We start from the raw sequence: 20,588 nt of genomic DNA on the forward strand, positions 1-20,588 counted from the left end.
GGTTCACTTTTCCTGAACTAGGCCACTCACAAGGGTTCCTTCCCCCTGAACTGATGCCTGATTTGCAATACCCCACAAACTGAGGTCTATTTTTGTTACAAAGAATGCCAAATCTATTTATACACATTAAGCTTTTATTAGGTATTTATTATACAAGCCCCTGCCCCCCCGCCCCATCCCTCGCCATGGCCGCAGAGTCAGCCATGGAGCCGTGCTCTGGCCGCATACTAGCCTCCTTCTCCCCCTCCCCTGGGTAGGCGGCTGGGCGGCATGTGTGCAGCCTGCACATGGTGGGCACATGGTGGGCACCACCATACTGCGCCCCGCATTGCTTGCCCGCAAAGGCCCCCCGCAGAGGGGCACCCCTGCCCTCACCCCCTGGCCCTGCTCCCAGCTGCAATGTGCCACCTGGGGCAGGCAGCACCACCTGCTTCCTCAGACCCCCCCCCTTCAGCCCTCAACCATCTTTCCCAGCCCAGCCCCACTTACCCCCATGCTCCAGGGGTGAAGGCCAAGTGTGAGCCTGAGCTGCCTCAGAGGCTCAGGCCCCGCCCTCTCCCCTCTCCAGCCAGGGCTGTGGGTTTCCCGCCCTTTCTGCAATGGGCTCTTGCAGGCTGGAGCTGTGGCAGCCTGCAAGAGCTCTTTGCAAAAGCGGAGAATCCTCAGATTTCTCAGCTAAAAAGAGAAATCCATGTTTTCTCTGATAAAAACAGGGAATCCATGATTTTCTCTGTCTTTCCGTGGGAAATGGAAAACCCGGATCCCTGGTAATAGAACATGACTAAAAGTTGCTAGTCATGGAATTTGCTACTGGCATTACAACTAGCAAAATGTGGATTAAGCTGGGAAAAGCATGTTTAGGCCATGGTCCCGTAGCATGCAAAACTAATCCTGAACTCACCTAGACGCCTCCTGAGGGGCAGCACAGGCACAGAGATCTACCCACCCACTCATTGGGTGTGTAACCTGTTGGATTAGGGTTTTATCTCAGGACAAAAGATTAGATGATGCAGTTTAAAGGTGAGTTCAATGCTTGTAGAAGGGAATGGGATGGATGGCTCAGGACTGAAGGTCTGTGCATACTGGCCAGCCAAACTGAGTAATGTAAGTGCAAGCTTACCCTCCACAAACTGCCCTGACACTCTTTTTCCAGACATGAAGACTAAAGATCAGGCATAAACAAAAAGAGATGCAATTAAAAACAGATGTTATCAGCTGTAGTCATATGTCTGCTTTAGGATTCTAGCTCAGATTTTGATGTACAGGTAGAGGCATAGTGAACCCTTTGGGCGGGGGGCTGGACTCAATGATCTAACGAGGTCCCTTCCAGCCCAAATGTCTATGAAATCTATGAAACCCCTTTAGCACCTAGGGAAAGGTGGAGGTCAGGGTGGAGACTGGGCAGGAGAATTGGGATATTGTGCGGGCTGCCGTAAAGCAGGGAGTGGAGCCTTACCTGCTACACCTTGGGCTCTCTGCACCCTGGTGGTGGCTGTTTACTCTTGCAGCTGTATCAGCATGGGCTTCAACTGCTGCAGCTGGAGGACTATCTTACTGCATGGGATGGGTAAGATGGGGTGGGGGGAACGGGACGCCGAGCTGGTGCTCAGCTTACCTACCCCTTAATACACTACTGCAGCAATTCCCAGAAGGTGTGCTGTGGCACACTAGAGTGCTGCAAGAGTGGCAGAAGTGTGCTGTGAAAAATGCGTTGGATGGGGCCGTGGAAGGGCCAGTCCCGCATGACTGGATCAGGATCTGGCCTGCAGACCAGTGAGTGAAGTATGCTGCCAATTTTAACCCAGAAGAAAAGTGTGGCCCAGATATCAAAAGTTTAGGAAACACTATACTCCTGCACGTGTTTTATTGCATGACTTCATGAGCTCTTTTAATTACCTTGCCTGTTTCATACATGCAAAATCTACATTATAACAAGTTATTCTGATTTCAGTGTAGTCCATCTAATGACTGTCATTCAGCTTCTCTTACTGCTCTGATGTGGGAAAGTGGTAGATAATAACATTCATTTATAAGAAATCTTTTGCTACCAAGATCTAGTATATTTTTTCTTCTTTGTATGAGAATACATGCTGTACTGAGGCTATCGCTTTACATTTTTCTTCTCAGTGTGTATAGTACTTTTCCTCCTAATAAAGTTTGTTTTTTTTTTAATTTTGAAGCAGAAGTTGTTTGAAGTGTGCATTCTCATTCTGGGATTCTCTTTTAAGACAAACTGTGTATATGCTGAGTTATAAAGCAAATTAATGTGCCTTATTTTGCCTCCTGGAGACTAAAATCAGAATATTTTGTCTAAAAAATGATATATAAATATTTCAAATGAATGATCATGTGGGACTATGTGACAACCTGCTTGGAAGAATCCGTGATACTTTGGGTAACTAAGTACAGCTCCTGATGCGCTAAACCTTTACCTTAGCATGATGTTTGGGGGTCCTGTGGGTTGGAGATTCCATCTTTTGGATAAGCTCTGACCAACGACACTCATTATGGAGTAAATGGCCCTCTCTCACAATTTGCATAACTATGTTCAGCCAAAATATCCTCACTGCCATATTCAAGTTGAAAAGATAGTCTTTACTTCTTATCTGTAACTACTGTTGGTGATGCCTTGGTCTATTCTGGCAGGGGGTCGGACTTGAAGATCTGTAAGGTCCCTTCTGACCCTACTTCTATGATTCTATTAAATTGTTGCACCTTCAATTGCAAAGAGGTGGAAGTAATTCTTGTGTACATATATATCTATACATTTTGGGTTTCTTTTGCTTGAAAAGCAGTATGGGCTAGTAGCTGAGTTGTTGGTTGTGGCCGTGTTGGTCTAAGGACATGGGCAGGCAAGGTTCTTTGAGTAGATGTGATAGCTTTTATTAGATCAACTGAGTAGTTGGAAAAAAGTTTTTAGCAAGCTTTCAGGTGCAGCCACCCTTCTTCAGGCATAGGGAGTCTCTGCTGGTCTGAGACTCTAAGGAATGAGAAAAGCTAAAAGTGTGACAGGATGTCAGTGTGAATGTAAATAGGCAGAAATTAGGAAAACAAAAGGTCAGGCAGGGAAGGGGAGTGGGGAAGAGCAGGGGAAAATAAAGCCAAAGGTGGGTAAGGGAAATTTGAAGAGCACACACCAGCTGCTGAAACTTCCTTAGCCTGATGAAGGGTTTTTGAACCAGAAAGCTTGCTCAATAATTGTTTTCCAACTATTTAAGTTGGTCTAATAAAAGATATCAGATTCACCCAAAGAACCTTGTCATACAGAAGTGGTAATTCAAGGTAGAAAAGAGGCTGTTTGTGAAAAAGGAAATGGCTGGAAATTAGGAAGACGAAGGGCAGAAAAGGAGGGGAGGGGTGGAAAAGAGAAGTGTAAAAGGTTAAGTCTGGCAGGTACCTGGTGAATCAGATGTGAGGAAGGTTGTAACGTGTCATAAATCCAATGTCTATGTTGAGTCCATGATTTTTTGTATCCAGCAGATTTATAAAGTGAAGTTCATAGGCTTGTCTACAAAAGATATCTTGTAAATTCCCATCAAGGATTAGAACTAAGAGATTGGAGAGGGAGTGATTGTCTTGTGAGAAATGTGCCCCACAGGTAGTTGGGTATTCTTGTCTCTGATAGATTTTTGGAGTGCATTCAATCTTGCGTGCAGTTCTTGTTTGGTTTCTCCTACATATTTTCCATCAGGGCATTTGACATATACAACATTTCTGGAGTTGCAGATGTAAGATCCAGGAATGGTGATGGTTCTGTTGTGGGGTCTAGTTATTGTGGTGATGTGTTGGCAGGTTTTGCATTTCTTGTCGCAGCATCCATTGGGTGTGGTTTGGGTCATAGGGAGTTTGCTTCTGGTGATGAGGTTGGTGAGGTTTGATGCTTCTTTAAAAGCTTGGATGGGTGGTTCTGGGAGGATCTCTTTAAGAATTATTGGATATAAATGCATTTCAATTTAGGTTTAAATTTATTAGATTTATAATCATATGGTAATTTGATTTTGCCATGAATTTTGCCATTTATGTTGCGATTTTTGCCTCTTGGCCAATCAGCAGCAAGGGGGGGGGGTGCTTGCCCCCCAGAAAATCAACCCTTACCCACCATGAGCAGCCTGTGAAAATCCCTGGCCCTCACTGCAATTTTAGTTAGGTTCTTATTAGGTGTGCAAGCAAGTCACAAGACGAACCTCAAGATTTCAAATAGAAACCCAGTGTTAAAAGCCATTCTGGTCTTTCTAATTTCTCTCATTAATTTTGAGACTTCTCTAATTAATTCTTTCAGAAGTAATTTTGTATTTTTCTGTAGTCCAAAACAAGATCGGGGTGCTCTGACAGAGATTTTTGGAGCTGATACTGATCCAATTTCTGATACAGCTGCCTCCAGCTGGTAAGCTCAGTGTGGTGAAAGGGGAGTGTGTGTGTGTGTGTGATCAATGCCACCTGCAGTGAGGGAGGGGTTAGGGGCAGGTGCTACCCAGGCAGGGTGGAGTCGGGGGGCAGGGAGGGGAGGCAACTCCCACTGCTGCTTGCTCCCCAGGAGAGTATGGGTGGGAGGGCCATGTGCCCCCCAGATCCATGTGTGATGGCCTGTGCTTGGGGTTGCATGGGGCTCTTCTTGGTGGGGGCTGGGCTCAGAGCAGGTGCCGGGAAGATGCTGCATCCACCCAAACTTTGCTGCTGCTCTGCTCCAAGTGCCAGCCATCCAGTACAGCCTGTGCTCAGCCCCACCTCCACCCACACTCCAGGAAGAGCTATGGCTGCACCAGGTAGCTGTGGTGCTGGAAGCAGAGTGGCAGTTAAGTTTGGGGTGGATGCAGCATCTTCCTAGCACCCAGTCCAAGCCCAGCCCCCACTGAGAAGAGCCCCACACAAATCTGGGAGCCATACTTCCCCCTATGCCCTCCTGAGGTGCAAGCAGTGGTGGGAACCACCCCCACCCCTCTCCACCATGAGCTGTGGCTCCGCCCCCACAAACAGCACCTGCCTCTGCCCCCTCCCTCACTGGGGACATTGATCTAACCCTCCCACCCTTCATGTCCCTTCCACAGCAGACTTACCAGCTGGAGGCAGCGCTCCACACTGCCACCACTGCTCCTCACTGTCCTGAGTCCTGCACTGTAGCTGCACACAGCATGGGCGTTTATCAGCCCCACTGGGCTGATATTTGAGATGGCCAGTTTTCTTTAAATCGGTCCCGATCCAATATCGAACCGATGTATTGGCATACCTCTAGTGAAAATTAATAGCTAGTACTGAGTCCAATGAGGGGACCCTTACATCTAACAAGGTTGACAACCAGTCTTAAAATGAAGCAGCTAGTCTGGCTTCTATCATGAGGAACAGACATAAAATAAAGTTAGCCATTTTGCAGGACACCACCGTGAAACAACAACAACAAAAATCCCAATTAACCTTAATTCAGTTATTCCAAACATGGGTGTGGGGAAAGGGGGGAATCTAACCTTGTAGCTAGTTTTGCTGTATTGTAAGTGCCTGTAGTCCTTTTCTCCCTTTTCAAGTAAGGTATCAGCACTTTAAGAAGTCTCATGAGGTTCAACAAGTGCAAAGTCCTGCACTTAGGACAGAAGAATCCCATGCACCAGTAGAGGCTGGGGGCTGACTGGCTGGGCAGGGGTCTAGGGGACAATAAACTGAATACAAGCCAGCAGTTGCAAAGGCCAAGGGTATACTGGGCTGAATTGGTAGGTGTTGCCACCAGCTGGAGGAACAATATTCCCCTCTATTCAGCACTGGTGGAGTACTGTGCTCAGTTTTGTGCACCTAAACTACAGAAAGGATGTGGAAAAATTTTGGTTGCCCTCTGCAGGACCTTCCAATTATTAGGGGGATGGGGGACACAACTCAAAGGAACTGGGCTCATTTAGTCTAGGAGACTAGAGGATTTTATGGCAGCCTTCAAAAACTACCTGTAGCAGGGTTTGAAAGAAGGAAGATAGGGGCAGGCAGTTATTTTAGGCAGAGGGCCGCTTACTGAGTTTTGGCGAGCCATTGATGGCTGCATGACAGGCAGCCCAAGGCTTATTATTATTAGTCTGCTACCTTTTTTAGGGGCCCTATTGGCCAGATAGAATGGCCTGGTGGGCTGCATCCAGCCCCCAGGCTGCAAATCTGCCCACCCCTGAGCTAGATTGTTCTCAGTGGTGGCAGGTAACACAAGGAGCAACCATCTCAAGTTGCAACAAGGGAAGTTTAGGTTAGATATTAGGAAGACTTCTTACTAAGACAGTAAAAAACACTGGAATGGGTTACCTAGAGAGGTGGTAGAAATTCTATCCTTGGAGGTTTTTAAGACCCAACTAGGTAAAGCCTTGGCTGGGATTATCTAGTTGGGGATGGTCCTGCCTCAAGCAGACAGCTAGACTAGATGATCTCCTGTGGTCCCTTCCAACCCTAACTTTCTAACTACACTGGGTCGAAAAGTTAATACCTGCTTGAAATAACCATCTTAGATAAAAGGCAGTAGCATTTAAGATTCCCCCCCCTTGGGAATAAACAGTCTAGAACTTAAGTGGCTAAGAGCTATGTGCTTTATAAACTACAGCAGCAAGCACAGCACAAGCCAGACACCATAAAAGGCACCCAGCATAAAGGCCTCCCACCCTCAGCTCCTTCACTGCAAATTCCAACTGGTACTCCAGGTTGTGACCTACTCCAGTACTGCAAGTTGCATCATGCCCCCTGGGGTTGAGAAGTGGAAGCCTGGAGATACTGGTTCCAACCACAGCTGGAGCAGTGGGGCAGGAGAAGGGGTAGGAAGCAGTCAGGTAGCTTAGGTGCTTCTAATTAGCATGTCACAAGATGCCACTTGGACAGCCCTGCTCTAAACTCCAAGCTCTTCTACTAGGAGTTCAGGAAAAAACAAAAAACACTTGTCAAGTATCACAATGTTTATTGATAGATACAAGTATATAAAATCAGGGCATGAACATGGTCTTGATAAATTAAGTAGACTTAATTTCAATACTATAATAAGAAGGGACCAATTCAATTTCTCACCATTTTGTTTCACACCCACAAAACAAAAAGGAAAATAACAAACCACTTCCAAGGGCATTTAACCACCTCTCCAAGCTGATCAGGTTTTGTGCAAGTCAACTGTTTTTTTTTTCTTCCTTTTTAAAAAGACTTATGCACTTGCCCAGGCTCAAGGATATTAAAAATCTAGCACATAAAGCCCATTACTAGAGGTAGAAATACAGGCAATATACTATTACGGCAACAACCATCGATTACAGTTAAGGATTCTCTGTAACAACCAAATGGATAATCAAATATTGCAACGACTCAAGTATTACACTGAGCAAAGTGCATTTCTACAGTATTCAGTGTTGCTATTCAGTTTTCTAAACTTAAAAACAGCCTATGATAACTGGTAAAGACAACCCTTGCAATAGACTGCTTCTGCTTGAGAACTTATGATGTAATTATTGCATGCTGCTAATACACTGTTATCTAAACATTAAAGATACTCTAAAATATTTTATGGTAGACTATGATTAAGACATACTACAAAAACCTTTTGCAGAAGAATATCCTATTGATTTACTTCTGCTTTAAATATTGTGAAAACATTACAGCGGAATGAATTTTCGCAGTGGTTAGGTCAAATGCAGTTACATCATAGCAACAGTATGTTTGCACAATTTAAGGCTTTGGCTGGTTCTTTAGTCAGCTTCTTCTTCAGATTCCTCTTCTTCAGCAGTTTCCAGCCAGGTTAGCCACTGGTTGACCTGCAATTATATGAATATGGACTTCAGGAAAAGAAACAGTAAGTTTCAAGCACTCTGCTCCCATCTGCTTCACAAACATATGAGGAGTTCTGTTTGGATGACCTTCTTAAGATCCAATTAGCACATAAAATGTTTCCACACAAATTTTACCCATCCACACAAGCAGCCTAGGGTTCAATACTTAGGTCATTCTCCTCCTCCCCCCATCCCAGATACCTTCCTCATTAAAAAGCTTAATGCTTGGGTAAAATTTGAAAGGATGAACAAAACAACTTAAAATTTGTAAAGTTCTTCTGAACACTATTACAGAAGGCTGCACTACAGCAGCATTTCTCAATCTGTGGGTCGGTCATGAGCCAAAAAAAAGTGGGTCACAAGGATATATAGAAGGGCCATGAAAAAGAGCCATTAAAAATGGGTTCTCCTTTTAAAAGGAAGAAAAAAAGGTGGGAAACTGTCGACTTTTTCCCTTGCAGGCTAGTAGAGTTGCAGCCTGCAAGGGGCCTCTGAGTCCTACACCCACGCCCCACCTTACACACTGGGGGGCACGGGGCAGTGGGTTGGAAGTGACGGGCACTGGGTTAACTGGCCATTGATGTTTACAAGTGGGTCCTGGTACAAAAAAAAAGGTTGAGAACCACTGCTCTAAAGGACTTTAGCAATTTCTGCCAAAAGACTTACCTGGAATAAAGCTTTGCCTTTCCCTGGAAACTCTTGGGTAATATCTTCTTTCCACGCCAAGAAGGCTTCTTCCTCAATAATTTCCATGTCATAGAAATGAACAAAGAAGCGCAGTAACATGCCTAAGAGACAAGGGAAAACAAAAGAAGTTGAACAAACCACTTAAATGTAGCCCTAGCATCAGTAACAGTTTGTCTGGCTCTAACAAGCTCTAGGTTAAGACTCAACTGCATATTAAAAGTGCAGCTTAAAATTTACTAAGTACACCATGTAGTCCCTATGGTATCCAAAGGGGGGTGAAGAGAGAAAAAAGACAGCTGACTACATTTGAGAATTCTAAGCATAGAGGTTTTAAATGAAACTCAGGGTGTTTCTACACACACACTTAAGGAAGCAGGGGCAGGGGGCTCCAAGAGCCTTTTAATTGAAGGCCCCAGAGCATCATGTGCATCAACATCCCTGCCGCTGAAAAAGAAGCTGCAGGGGTACTTTAAGTAAATGTTATTTGAGCTCTAAAGTGCCCCCACTGACATTTTTCAATGTGGGGATGCCAAAACATGTGACAGTAATCTCTGTTGGAGTGTGGTACACCATTAATCTGCTGGAACATCGTAGAGTCTGCTCCAACACACTAATTACAGGACAGAGCAGCTGTGCTGCATGTATATAGGCATCTTCAATGTAAAGAGGCAGAATTCATCCTTAGTTTAAAGCAGCATCATGTTTTATAGAAGTCAACATGTTAAAGAGAAGTTTACTACTATACCTTTTGGAAAGTTGTTGTTGTAGCAGTGCACCTGAAGTGCATATAGAGCACTCACTTGTAGATCAACATGGTCATGAAGGAACTTCTGCATTACTGGCTTGAAGGAAAGCAGCAGCTGTTTTTCCTGCTCTAATTGCTCTTTAGAAGGAGCAGATGAAGAATCTGGTTCATCATTAGGTGGGTTTACTTCACTAGAAATATACTGTAAGAAACTAGAAAAAGAAGAAGTCAGTCATTAAAAACCAAAATTTTCATTTGAGTAAACCAGAACATGCAGACCCATACATTAAAAAGGTAACTATTTCCTAGGCTCAGTTTAGTCAGGTTCTATTTGCAAGTATTTGGAACACAGACAATTCATGTTGACCTTACTGACAAATTAGGTCTCTGGTTAGGATCTGTAGGTCCAATTGTATTCAAAACTGCAACAAGTTATTTGGTTCTTTAGCTTCTTCTGTTGGGGCAAAAATTTCAGGAGAGCGAATGCTAACTTCACTCCTCAAAACAGTCTCTCTTCCTATGACAACGTTTAAATGGTGCTTAAGGCAAATCAACACCCATCCCCATTCTGGTTGCAGAAAGGAGTGGCAGTACAGGATATCCTTTGATATAATTAATACATACAGAATTATAGTCTCGTTTCACAGTTGTTGCTGTGAAAGGTGCATGCTTTAAATTCCCTGGATGGAAATTACTCAATAAGCAAATTTTCATAACCACTGAAATAATATCAACTCACACAGAGCAATTTAAAAACAGAACAAAACTAGCTCCTCACCTGGTCATCAATATATTCACAAATCCTTTATCTACATGAAGTTTGGGTGAAATGTTATCTTTAATCCACTTATAGATGACTTGAGGAGACGGATCCAACTTTATTTGCTTTAACAGTTCCTTCTCTAGTTTTAGAAGTGGGAACAAGAAACTAAGACCTTTCCCTTCTAAGATCTCCAACATACGATCCTTGTTCTGGTCAATTTCTGACAACACAAAAGAAACGATTGCTGATTAAAAATTTCCTCCCCACCAAAGTCTACTGAGGGACCCAGACGACTTCCCTGTTTTGGGGACTCTTCTGTACATGCGATAAGCCATGTTCAAGTAGTAAATGCAGATAGAAACACTTAAATCATATCAAAACTAAATGGTTTTAGATCATTTTAATAAGCCTGGTAGAGAGCTATTTTGATCACTTACCAGGCAACATCTTCTGCATATTGACTTTGCTTTGTTGGAAAAGTTCTGTTAGCCATTCACGATCTTGTAACTTGGCTAATTGTTGAAGGCAAAGCAAGAAGAGGGGGAAATGGGTGCCACTCTCCAGCGGTTGAGCCAGTTCAGAAATGCTCACCAGTTCTGAAATAATAGCACGGGCTGCAAATTGTGCTAAGTAGGATTTCACCAAAGGGATGTCTACCTCAAGTTTTGGGCACTGGTCCAATACATTCAGGAATGCCTAGAGACAGCAAAACAGCATTAAGACTGTAAACACCAACTTACAGGTGTACACATTCAGTTTAGTCCATCAAAGACATTTCACTCTTATACTAGATTAAGGCAAGAGATGAAGGACCTGTATTAAATTAAGGAACTGAATTCAAGTGATGCCTAAACAGCCACTATACTTATTTGTCACACTGTTGTCAACTACTTGGATTAAATACCCTATTCTTGTATAACTGGTAGTTATTGCTGCATTTAAAAAAAAAAAAATACCTGCATGAAGTTGTCACTAGTGGCTACTCCTTCCTGTTTGAGTAAACTGATCAAAGAACTTGCTTTCTCTCTGTCTTCATCTGTTCGGTCTAGGGACTGAATGACTACTTTGCTCAGCATCTCTGGAATAAAGGGTTTTGGAGCTCTCATTTCTCGCACACTATTGACAGCATCATTTGCATTTCCATTGTTCAGGTACTCCGTCACAACGGCTTCCTGAAAAGACAAGCAAACAAGTCCGTCTCATTTGTTTGTAAAACTAGGAAAAAAAGACAAAACAAAAAAACCCCCCCGGGACATCTTAACATTAGAAAGCAAACTTACAGTTTGTTTAAGTAGTTCTTCCTTAGAAGGTGGCGGCTTTTTGCTAGTCTTTGCAGGCTTCTCTTGGATAAGTGGTGGATTTGTCTTGAGACCAAGCTGAGGTGGCTTTAAAATGGAAGATAAGGTAATTTTAGAAGTCAGATTTCAAAAGGTCTAATGACATATGTAGAGCTAGCAAATAGTATTGGGTTTTGCATACCAATTTTTACTGTGAAAAAGCAAGAGAACTTACAACATTTAAGTGAAGGGTGAAAGGATGCCGTCTTATGTACACTGCCACAGTGAAGCCCTAACTATAGTCTTTAAGCATCGGAACTAGGATTTGACGTGCATGAAAAACTAAAAATATGTTTGGCAACGAAAAAGACCTTATTATTCTTATTAGTTACCTGTCCCAAAGGTGGTGTTTGAGTGCGTGGTGGTTGTGCACTGGGAGGAATCATAGTTATCTGGGGCTGAAGCTTTGGCACTTGGTTTTTATTCATTAGGAAAGACTGTGCAGGTCGCAGGCTGATCTGTAGACAAAAAAAAAAACAAAAGACAATTAACCAAAAAAAGACAGAGCTTCAAGTGCTGAGGTTTTTCACTTCAGGATATTAAATAAGCCTAGACTTACTCTAGTCTTACAATGGTGTGCTCTATGGGATTAATTCCCTTATTTTACACCTGTCAAGCTAAGCTATAGTTTACTGGTCCAGCTATATGCCAATATACTCAAGCACTGGTGAATGAACCAAGGAAAAAAAAAAACCAAAAAAAAAAACCCCCTATAATTTTGAGTTGCTTTAAAAAAAAAAAAAAAAAAAAAAAAAAAAAAAAAAAAAAAAAATCAGTCAAGATTTTCAAATAGATGGTTGGCTTAGTGTCAGATATGAAGTTTAAACTGCAAGTATCAATGCAGGAATAGAATTCATTCAGCTACAGACCCAAGGTTTTAACAACTTTTGTTATCCGACAAAATCCAACAGTTATCAGACTTGCACGTTACTATTTACATTTTCAAAGGAGATGAGGCATCTCAGTACTATGCACCTGAATACATGCATTAGCCAGTTTTCAGACTAGGGTAAATGTCATTTGATCATGGTGCTTAACTCCAGAGCAGAGCGCCTGGAAATAAGCATTCTGTTAGACTACTGTATGACAAAGACCAGAGGAATGACTAGGGATCATGAGGGGGGCAGGTTGGGGGAGGGGGGGAACCACTCCAAAAAATTGCCCTCATATCTCATAATCGTGTTCATAGGACGCTGGACACCCCAAGAAAATAAGTGAGGGATAAAAAAGGTGAAAGCAAAGAAGGACAAAGAAGAAAAGGGAAGAGCAAGAGTAAGAAGTAGAGTTCCAGCATTAGTCCTCGTAATAACGCGTCTTGCTATAATCATTGGGCAATGTTTAAAATAAGCTTTAAGTAATATAGGCATATACCTCATCTGCATTAAGCTGTCCCTTCTTAGAAAACCGAGGTGGCATATCCTTCGACTGTCCTTGTTGCTGGGATAATAGTCCCTGATTCTGGTTATGGTAGAGCTGGCTTTGCCCCTATTTCAGAAAACGGAGATACAGAGAGAGAAGTGTAGATGATGGGGCACTGCACAACATATGGCAGTAGCATCAGGGAACCAGAAGAGCTCCCTGTCTGCCAGGGAGGGAGAAAGGAGAAAAAAAAAAAAAAAAAAAAGAGTAGTTTCTATCCCTAAAATTAGGACTTTTTTTCTTTTAGAAGTGCGCACACAAAACCTCAAGACACCACACTGCAATTCCTGCCTAAGGCCATGCTGATATGCACTTCTTTCCTTCAAGAAGTTTTATTTTTGAGTCTTGTCAGACTTCAAATGGGCGATCTTCCATACGGAAGATAGCCTGCCTATCTGGAAACAAACAAAAAACTACTCTTTGGTAACATATTCCTTACCTGACTTTTCAAAAAAGATTTTCCTAGGTCTCCAAACTGGGATTGAGCAGGAGGCATGAGATGTCCCCCATGGCCATTGAAGAGTTGATTTGAACGATGACGTCCCATAGTAGGTGAAAATCTATCCTGAATAACTCCAGGACCAGTACCAATTCCGCTACCTAGGCAAAAAATAAAAGTTAATAGTAAAATTTGAGTACATTAGGTGACCGTAAAGAAAGCATCTGAAATGGCAACTTTAAGCTCTCATACCTGGCATTTGTCCGAACATATCAGCAAGCCCCCCAAGTGGGTCCCTGTCAAGTTTCATCCTTGGTGGCATAAACGGTCCCTCCAGAAAGAAGTCGCTTCTCATCCCTTGAGACATAGGAGGAGGAATAAAAACTCCTAGATCCTTCAAAAGAAAAAAACCCACACACAACTGAATCAAAACTGGTCTTGCACACCTTGGACAGCACAATTTATTAGTTAAGTTTTCCAACTCCCACTGGACTCAAACTCTACAGAGGAGTCCTGAAGCACGTCACTGATTTGATGTAGACACATGGAAGGTACCTACTTTTACTGCATCTTGACGGATTTGATTGATAGTCTTTGGTCCATTGTCAAGAAAAGCTTTGCGAGGAACCCAGTTGTGTTCTCTCAACTCCACAGTATCCTTCAAAAAGGAAAACAAGCAAGCAAGTTAAAAATTATTTAACACCCCCCAAGACAGAAGCTCGAGCAGTCAGGACCCTCAGGAAACAAGGGATCTGTAATCCTACCTGCAGCAGGAAACGAATCCTTGCTGGCAATTCCTTACTTGACATCAAGGAGCGCATACGGGCAAAGTACTGATCCATTAAGGACTGAAGGGAAAGAGAAAACAAAAGCCCACACAAAGCTTAGTCGCTCAGTTCCTCACATACTACCACCAACTTCTTTAGGAGGAAAGATCCAAAGTTAACCCTGTAAAGCTTTTCTTCACCTTCTGAAGTTCACTTAAACTGGACTATAACCAATTCACCACCAGTACTTAAAAATAAAACTCCAGCCACCTGTAAAATAGTAAATACAGAATATTTACAGGTATTTATGGCTTTGTTTCACTACAACTTAACTAGATAGCTTTAGATGTACACTGAAGTAGGTCTGCTCAGGTTGGTGTAGGGAAGTCATCTATTTGTTCTTGGGTGTTCTACATCCACTATCTTAGTATAATGGTTGAACTTTGCTTCAGCGCCTAGGAAAATACTTGTTTCCATGTTACAGACAGATTTTTTAGGAGTAGCCGTATCAAATTATCCCTTATAAATCCAACATTGCAGGTGTAGAGGGAAGCCCGGAGGCAATACTTAAGGTTTTCCATTTCAATGTATACCTTGTGATAAAATGCTGCACACTCTTTCAAGTCTCTTACTTCCTTCAAGTGTAGTTTTTCTAAACTGCAATATTGGCAACCAGACTGAAGCTGAATCACCAAATCAGCGTAATTTGTGAACCAAGTGCACAGTGTATCATACCAAGTTTGAGACATACCTTGGCTTTTGCATGGTCTAATCTAGGTCCCACTGTCCTCATTATCTGACAGAGGCACTCCAAATCCTCCCCCATATCCTTGAGTTGGACTCTCTTCTTCTTTTCCAAAAGCTAAAGTAAAGAAAGACTCATTTTAAATATACATTAAAAAAAAAAAAAAGTTAAATCAGCTTTTATAGTTCTACTGCAAATCCTCTGGCACCTAATCTTCATCTGAGATATTTTGGTAACAGCTTTGGTAACTACATCTGTCATGCAACTTAAAGACTATGACTTCTAAGAGCAGTTTTTCAAAGTCTCCTCAAAAGAAAGACAAAAAAGCTTCAGTGTGTACAACCTGCAAAAGCAGTATGGAATATTTCACTTAAAAGAGACCATTTTGCAAATATAGCATAAACCAAATTTAGAAAAAACTCCCAGCACTTACTGTTTTGATGCACTTATGAAGGATAGATTCATGAATAAGATCAAGCTTGCCAAGTTCTCCAATGAATTTGATGTTCCCCAGCATCTTAATCTTGGCAATGGCTCTCTGTTCTTCCTCCTCAGGGAGAAGGGGAGCATCATGCTTATCGTAGACTGGAAAAAAAAAAAAAGTGTCAAAACCCTTCTGTGTAGGTTTAATATTTACCACCTTCCCTTTACAAAGAAAATGTCTGAAGTCTTACTATCAACATTTCGGGTTCGGTTTTCAAATTCATCCTGGAGTTTAGAAATTAGGAGGCGTCTGAATGTCTAGGAATAATTAAAAAAAAAAAGATTAAGTTCCAGAATAATGCAGTTAGCCACACTATCAGGATAAAACCCAGAAAAATAATATACTTACTGTGCTTTGCTTCTGTCCTGGATGACTCTCTGCTGATGGGCCATCAAAGTTGGGTGCATCTTCTGCCAGTCGCAGACATAGTTGAGCATATAGCGAGCTATACTTTGGCTCTTCAAGGGCTTTGTCTACGATCTAAAGAAAGAGTAGCATCCTTACTAGAAGTATTTACCTCTGTTTCTTTGAGAGACTGACAGGAAATTTTGAATAGCTTATCCACATGAGACTAGGTCAACTAAAGTGGGAGTACTATTAAGTACTCTCTACAAATTAGGAGCCTGGCAAGTATGGCACAGAGACAGTACAGTCAGTCAGTCATTCAATGGCCAACCAGACTTAAACCTCAAAAACCTAAGGACAAAATCAGGCAAGTGCTTCAGTCTTAAGTATTTGGCCACATTTACAAGCATTTAAACAGACAAGTACTCGAAACCCCTCCCCCCTTGCATTAAATGCAACTGCTCATAGACTGCTTCCCACATTCATAAATTTCCAATGTGGCCCAATTTCACTTTACAGTTTGCACATTTAATTCCATTTTTCCTTCACACATTATCTAGGTGCTTTCACCAAGATTAAAAATTGCCCTCTCTGAACATGCACAACTGGTTATTAATTCCAGCTAAAGAAAACAAGTATCAAATTCAGTACATCTAACTTACCAGCAGTATGACCCCTTTTAGGATGAGCTTAGACTCTACACCCACATTGAGGAGCTCAAGGCATAGCTTGTCAAACTTTTCAGGAGTAAGCTTATTTAGTATGCTAAAGAAAAAAGGAAGAAGTTAAATTCTAGATACCTTCACATAAAACCAGATTTCAATTTTCTTTGCATCTTAGCTACCAAAAAGGCAGTTTAGATATATGTGAAACAGGAACTGTTAGGGTATGCAAAGAAACAGGAGTCCCAGGAAAGCATGGCTTGCTGTATAAATATAATTTTTTTATGCTGCATTTTCGACTTGTACTGGCCCACCAGATGCCAGCATAAGCCAGTTGGGTTCCTCCCCCACTTCATTAAGAGAGCTCCTTCAAGCTCATGTACATTTTCCATACCCTCTTACAGGATTAGCATTTCTATAACTATTTCATATGGAAACCATTACAACACTTTGATAAGACACAACAGAAAGGAGGTTACTTTCAGCCTAAAGTACTCTTTTTACCCACTACTAGCAATCTTAAGACAGAACTTACCCTCTTACTTTCCTGAAGATTGCGTCATGTCGTTCTTTATCATTTGCGGAGTCGTCATCTCGTCTAGTGCTTCGGGAAGGAATCCATTTCTGAGCGTTTTGCCCTGGGGTTTTCCCCAGGAACTCGCTGTGAATATTAAAGAGACACTTGTATAACGTAAGAGTGGCTACTCAAATGCTGCCTTTAGTGGAACGACAACTCTAAATATCAGACAATTAACCAATAATTCTTTTTAGGCAGGCACTGTAAGGCTAACAGTAACTTCCAAAGCAGATCTGGTATTCCCTAGTGGCCAAGGGAAAAAAAACAAACAAAACACAACAACCAGTCCCTCCCCCGCATTTCATGTTTTAGCTATAAAGCTACAGGCAAAGCAACACAGGAATGGATTCTTCTGAAGAAGAATAAAGATAGTTTGATAGACTGGACTAACCAAATTCTGTTACAATCTTAAAGCATTTCATGCAAAAGTATTTTACACACACACAGTTCTTCAATTTAATAACTGCTGCTAAGCACTCATTTATGCACACAGTATAGCAAACAAACATACCTGTTACCGGCAGTCTTGGGATAGTGCTGAGGTGCACCCCTACCACCTCCTCCGCCTGAAGAAGCACTATTACCAGAAAACAAAATTGTTTAAAAGGTCACACTATTACAACTCCATGGACTTCTCAAAGAGCATCTCAAACAGAACCAGCTACAACTTCTGTGAACATTTGAGAATTCAGGTACGCATCTCACAAATATAAGTTAAAAAGCCCAACTGCTTTACACTCTACACAATTACACTTAGCATGTGACCCGATCTTTATAGCGACTTCTTACAAAAATATCAGTACCTGAAACGAGAAGCACCCCCTTCTGCAATCGCACTCTCCACTTTGGCGGCTTGACAATGAAGAATCTTCAAAAGAATAATATTAAATTGACGGGGTGGGGAAAAACAAAACCTAGAAAAACAAAGCAAGCATCTGTATTACAGCGGATTGTTTGGGACCGTCATACCTACAGTTAGGTTTTTTTCACAGCTAAACAGTTAGCTTACTATCCGTAATAATGGAAAATAAAGGAATCTAGACCCTTTCTTCTGACCTAAAAAACCTGGAGATTTCTTATTTCCTTCTTTCCAACTGCTACACTGCTACAGATTACTTCAAAACAAATCACATACTAAAAGAGTTTATGAATTAAATGTTATTTATTCTATCATGCACTACAGTGGGTACAATTGTTTTGCTAGTAAAAAATCCAGGGACATCTACACAACAAGGCCAAGTTTGGTCAGATTGCATTAAAGCACAGCATAGCTAGATGCAACAGATGAGAAAACATTTGATCCAGGCCTACTTCACGTAAGAGACCAATGCAATGCCTGCAGAAACTCAGTTCCTACAGCAGTTCTGTAGCTATAGGAAAACCACTGTCCTAATAACACAAAGGTCCTAGGTTTGATCCCCTGGTTGGGCTAGATTAGCATTTCTCAACTTGTGGATCACAAGTATGAGAGGATTGGGAACAAACTTTAAAAATGGATTCTCGTTTCAAGGAGAAAAATGTGGGGAAATTGTGGCTTTTCCCTTGCAGGCTAGTAGAGTCCCAGCTTGCGAGGGGCTGTTTGTTTCCAAATGGGTCCTGGTACAAAACAGCTCGAGAACCGCTGGGCTACATCATCTCTTGAGATCCTTTCTTTTATGTTCTATTGCAGCAGTTCCCAACCTGTGGTATGGGTACCACCAGTAGTATGCATCAACAGATTTATTATAAATTACTTTACATGACAAAAATTTATTAGTGGTACTTAAGGTTGTATCATTTTAAATTGGTGGTGCACAATCTGTCAGTGTTTGGGGACCACTGATCTACTGGATTTTCTGCTCTTAACTCTAACCAGAGAGTGGAGGTGATACCAGGAGGAGGAACCTGGGGGGGGAGGGGGGAGAAAGAGGCTTTGAAAAACAAACAACCCCCCCTCCCCAAGAGCCTGTTTTACTTCAGTCACCTTATTTGTTCAAATCCCTCTTTAACAAAAAAAGAGAGTGGGGACGGACAAGGCCCCCTGCTGGGAGAGAAATTAAATTAGAAGACGTTTTTAAGAAGCGTGCGAGGCCACGAGGGGAGCACGCTGCCAGCGAGGCCCGGGCCGGCTCCCGGCCGCACAACATGGCCGCGGCCGAACAAAAGGGCTGCGGCGGCGCAGCCCGGGCGGAGCAGCGGCGCCCCCCGCCGGCGCTCCCCGGTCCCCGCTCGCATCCGGTCCCTTTTGTTCCCAGCCTCGCTCCACAGCACGGGTCGCCCCGGCCGCCGCCCGGTTGTCCCCTGTCTCGTCCCCCGCGACCGCGGCTCCCCCGGAGCAGCGCGGCGAGGCCTCGCCCCCAGCCCTCACCGCCATTTTGTGGCTCAGAAAGAGCGAGAAGATGGCGGCCATTTTAGGCGACCGCCATCTTAAGCAGCGGACCCCCCCCCCCCTCCTGGCCCGGCAGCACCCGGCGCCAGCAAACTAGCTCCTCACCTTCCCTACGGCCTCGTCAGCTCTCCCGGGTCCCGGCGGCTCGCGAGGGTGGAGAGGCGAGAGGAGGGAAGGGGGGAGAGGGAGCCGGGGAGCGGGGCCGGGGTAGGGAGGGGGGGGAGCGTGCGAGGCAGGGCGCGTCTCCTGAGTCACCAGCGCAGGAGCAGCCGCCGCCGAGAGCTTCCCTCCGCCACCTCCATAGAGCTCTACTGCGCCTCGCCGCCGCCTCGACCGACCGCGCAGCGAAGCAGCTCCACTAACTTTATTACCCTCGGCGCAACCTACCCCGCCTCGGCCCGCCCGCCGCCAATCGCCGCCGGCAGCTTCACCCGTCCGGCCAATCACAGCAGAGGAAGGGGGCGGTGATACCGCCCTCGGGAGGGAGGGGGCGGAGGTTGGGAGGGGAGGAAGCTTGGTTGAGCAGCAGCACCGCCGCAGTGCAGCAGCGGTATTCACGAAGCCAGTTACGCCAGTGGATTGCTTGTGCTGGGAGGGGAGAGCGGGCGGTTGCGCAAGTGACGCAGCTCGGCAATGGAGGCGGCGTGTTTGTACCCCGCTTGCTCTTGTCTTTGGAGCGCCGCAGCGGTGCGGTTGGGGCGTGGGGCCGCATGGAGGGTATCTCTGCCTGGGGAGGATGGCGGCGGGGGGGGTTATACTGCACCTACAGCCTCATCCCTCTACAAAGGACCGCCTCCGCCCCTCTGCAGTGGCCACACAATGCCTGGCGCCCGGCCATGCTTGGACCGAGGTGCGCGGGGAGCCCGGCCCTGCCCTGCCTGCCTGGAACCCGGTGGGCACGTGGCCCGGGGAGAGGCCTGCGCTGCCCCGGGCATCAAGCGAGGGGCTGTTACCTGAAGACCCCCTGAGCTTGGGTGCCTTTTGCTTGGTTTCCACAGGGTTGGAAAAGCAGTAGGGGGAGCGTGTTTTCATGCCTGGCTCCAAGAGGGGATTTTTCTCCTATTCTGCCACAGAGGATGCATGCATTTTTATGTCTCTCCTCCTCACTGGAGGATGGAGGATAAAGGATTTCATTCGAGCTAAAAATAAACCAGTCAGTGCTTCCTCACCCATCCTTTTTATTTGTTTTTAGGACAGGACCTCACGCGACCCATCCTTTTGATTTGTTTTGAGGATCGGACGGTCTTGTCTAGCGTGGCAGTGTGTCGTCCTCGCTCGCTTTGCTGCCACCCTTGAGAGCCCAGCAGACTGAATCCCGGCCCTGCCGGGAATGTCCTCAGAGAGCTGCCACCTAATGTAGTTTTATGATTTGGTGATGCTCAGGAGAGGCCTCCAAGCGTGTCCATTCTTGCAGCGAATTGTTTTTCCCTTCACTTTTTGGAGAGGGGGATGCAATAACGGAAGGACAAGCTTGAGCTCATGTGGAG

General features: G+C 44.1%; 1 protein-coding gene and 1 non-coding gene across 3 annotated transcripts; both read right to left on the minus strand.

Moving 5' to 3' along the window:
- Positions 1-6,887: 6,887 nt before the first annotated feature.
- On the minus strand, positions 6,888-19,480 carry EIF4G2 (eukaryotic translation initiation factor 4 gamma 2). Of its 2 annotated transcripts, XM_090032698.1 has the most exons (22): positions 19,207-19,480; positions 17,537-17,601; positions 17,245-17,310; positions 16,692-16,817; positions 16,157-16,259; positions 15,498-15,629; positions 15,340-15,406; positions 15,099-15,250; positions 14,672-14,782; positions 13,918-14,001; positions 13,713-13,811; positions 13,406-13,547; positions 13,154-13,314; positions 12,667-12,780; positions 11,628-11,753; positions 11,239-11,343; positions 10,915-11,130; positions 10,396-10,654; positions 9,974-10,178; positions 9,196-9,407; positions 8,430-8,551; positions 6,888-7,748 (listed from the first exon to the last, which is right to left on the minus strand). In XM_090032698.1, the coding sequence occupies exons 8-22, from the start codon at positions 15,180-15,182 to the stop codon at positions 7,683-7,685; spliced, it is 2,106 nt and encodes a 701-aa protein (XP_089888824.1). In that variant the 5' UTR covers positions 15,183-15,250; positions 15,340-15,406; positions 15,498-15,629; positions 16,157-16,259; positions 16,692-16,817; positions 17,245-17,310; positions 17,537-17,601; positions 19,207-19,480; the 3' UTR covers positions 6,888-7,682. The 2 variants fall into 2 exon arrangements, with proteins under 2 accessions (XP_089888824.1, XP_089888825.1); XM_090032699.1 differs by lacking the exon at positions 12,667-12,780 and having other exon boundaries at positions 19,207-19,479.
- On the minus strand, positions 12,454-12,630 carry LOC149871536 (small nucleolar RNA SNORD97). Its single transcript, XR_016440913.1, has one exon. It is a non-coding gene; the product is annotated as a small nucleolar RNA SNORD97 (small nucleolar RNA).
- Positions 19,481-20,588: the final 1,108 nt, after the last annotated feature.

The sequence above is a fragment of the Crocodylus siamensis genome, chromosome 2 (assembly GCF_052110815.1).
Source record: "Crocodylus siamensis isolate JL-2025a chromosome 2, ASM5211081v1, whole genome shotgun sequence".
Lineage (NCBI taxonomy): Eukaryota > Metazoa > Chordata > Crocodylia > Crocodylidae > Crocodylus > Crocodylus siamensis.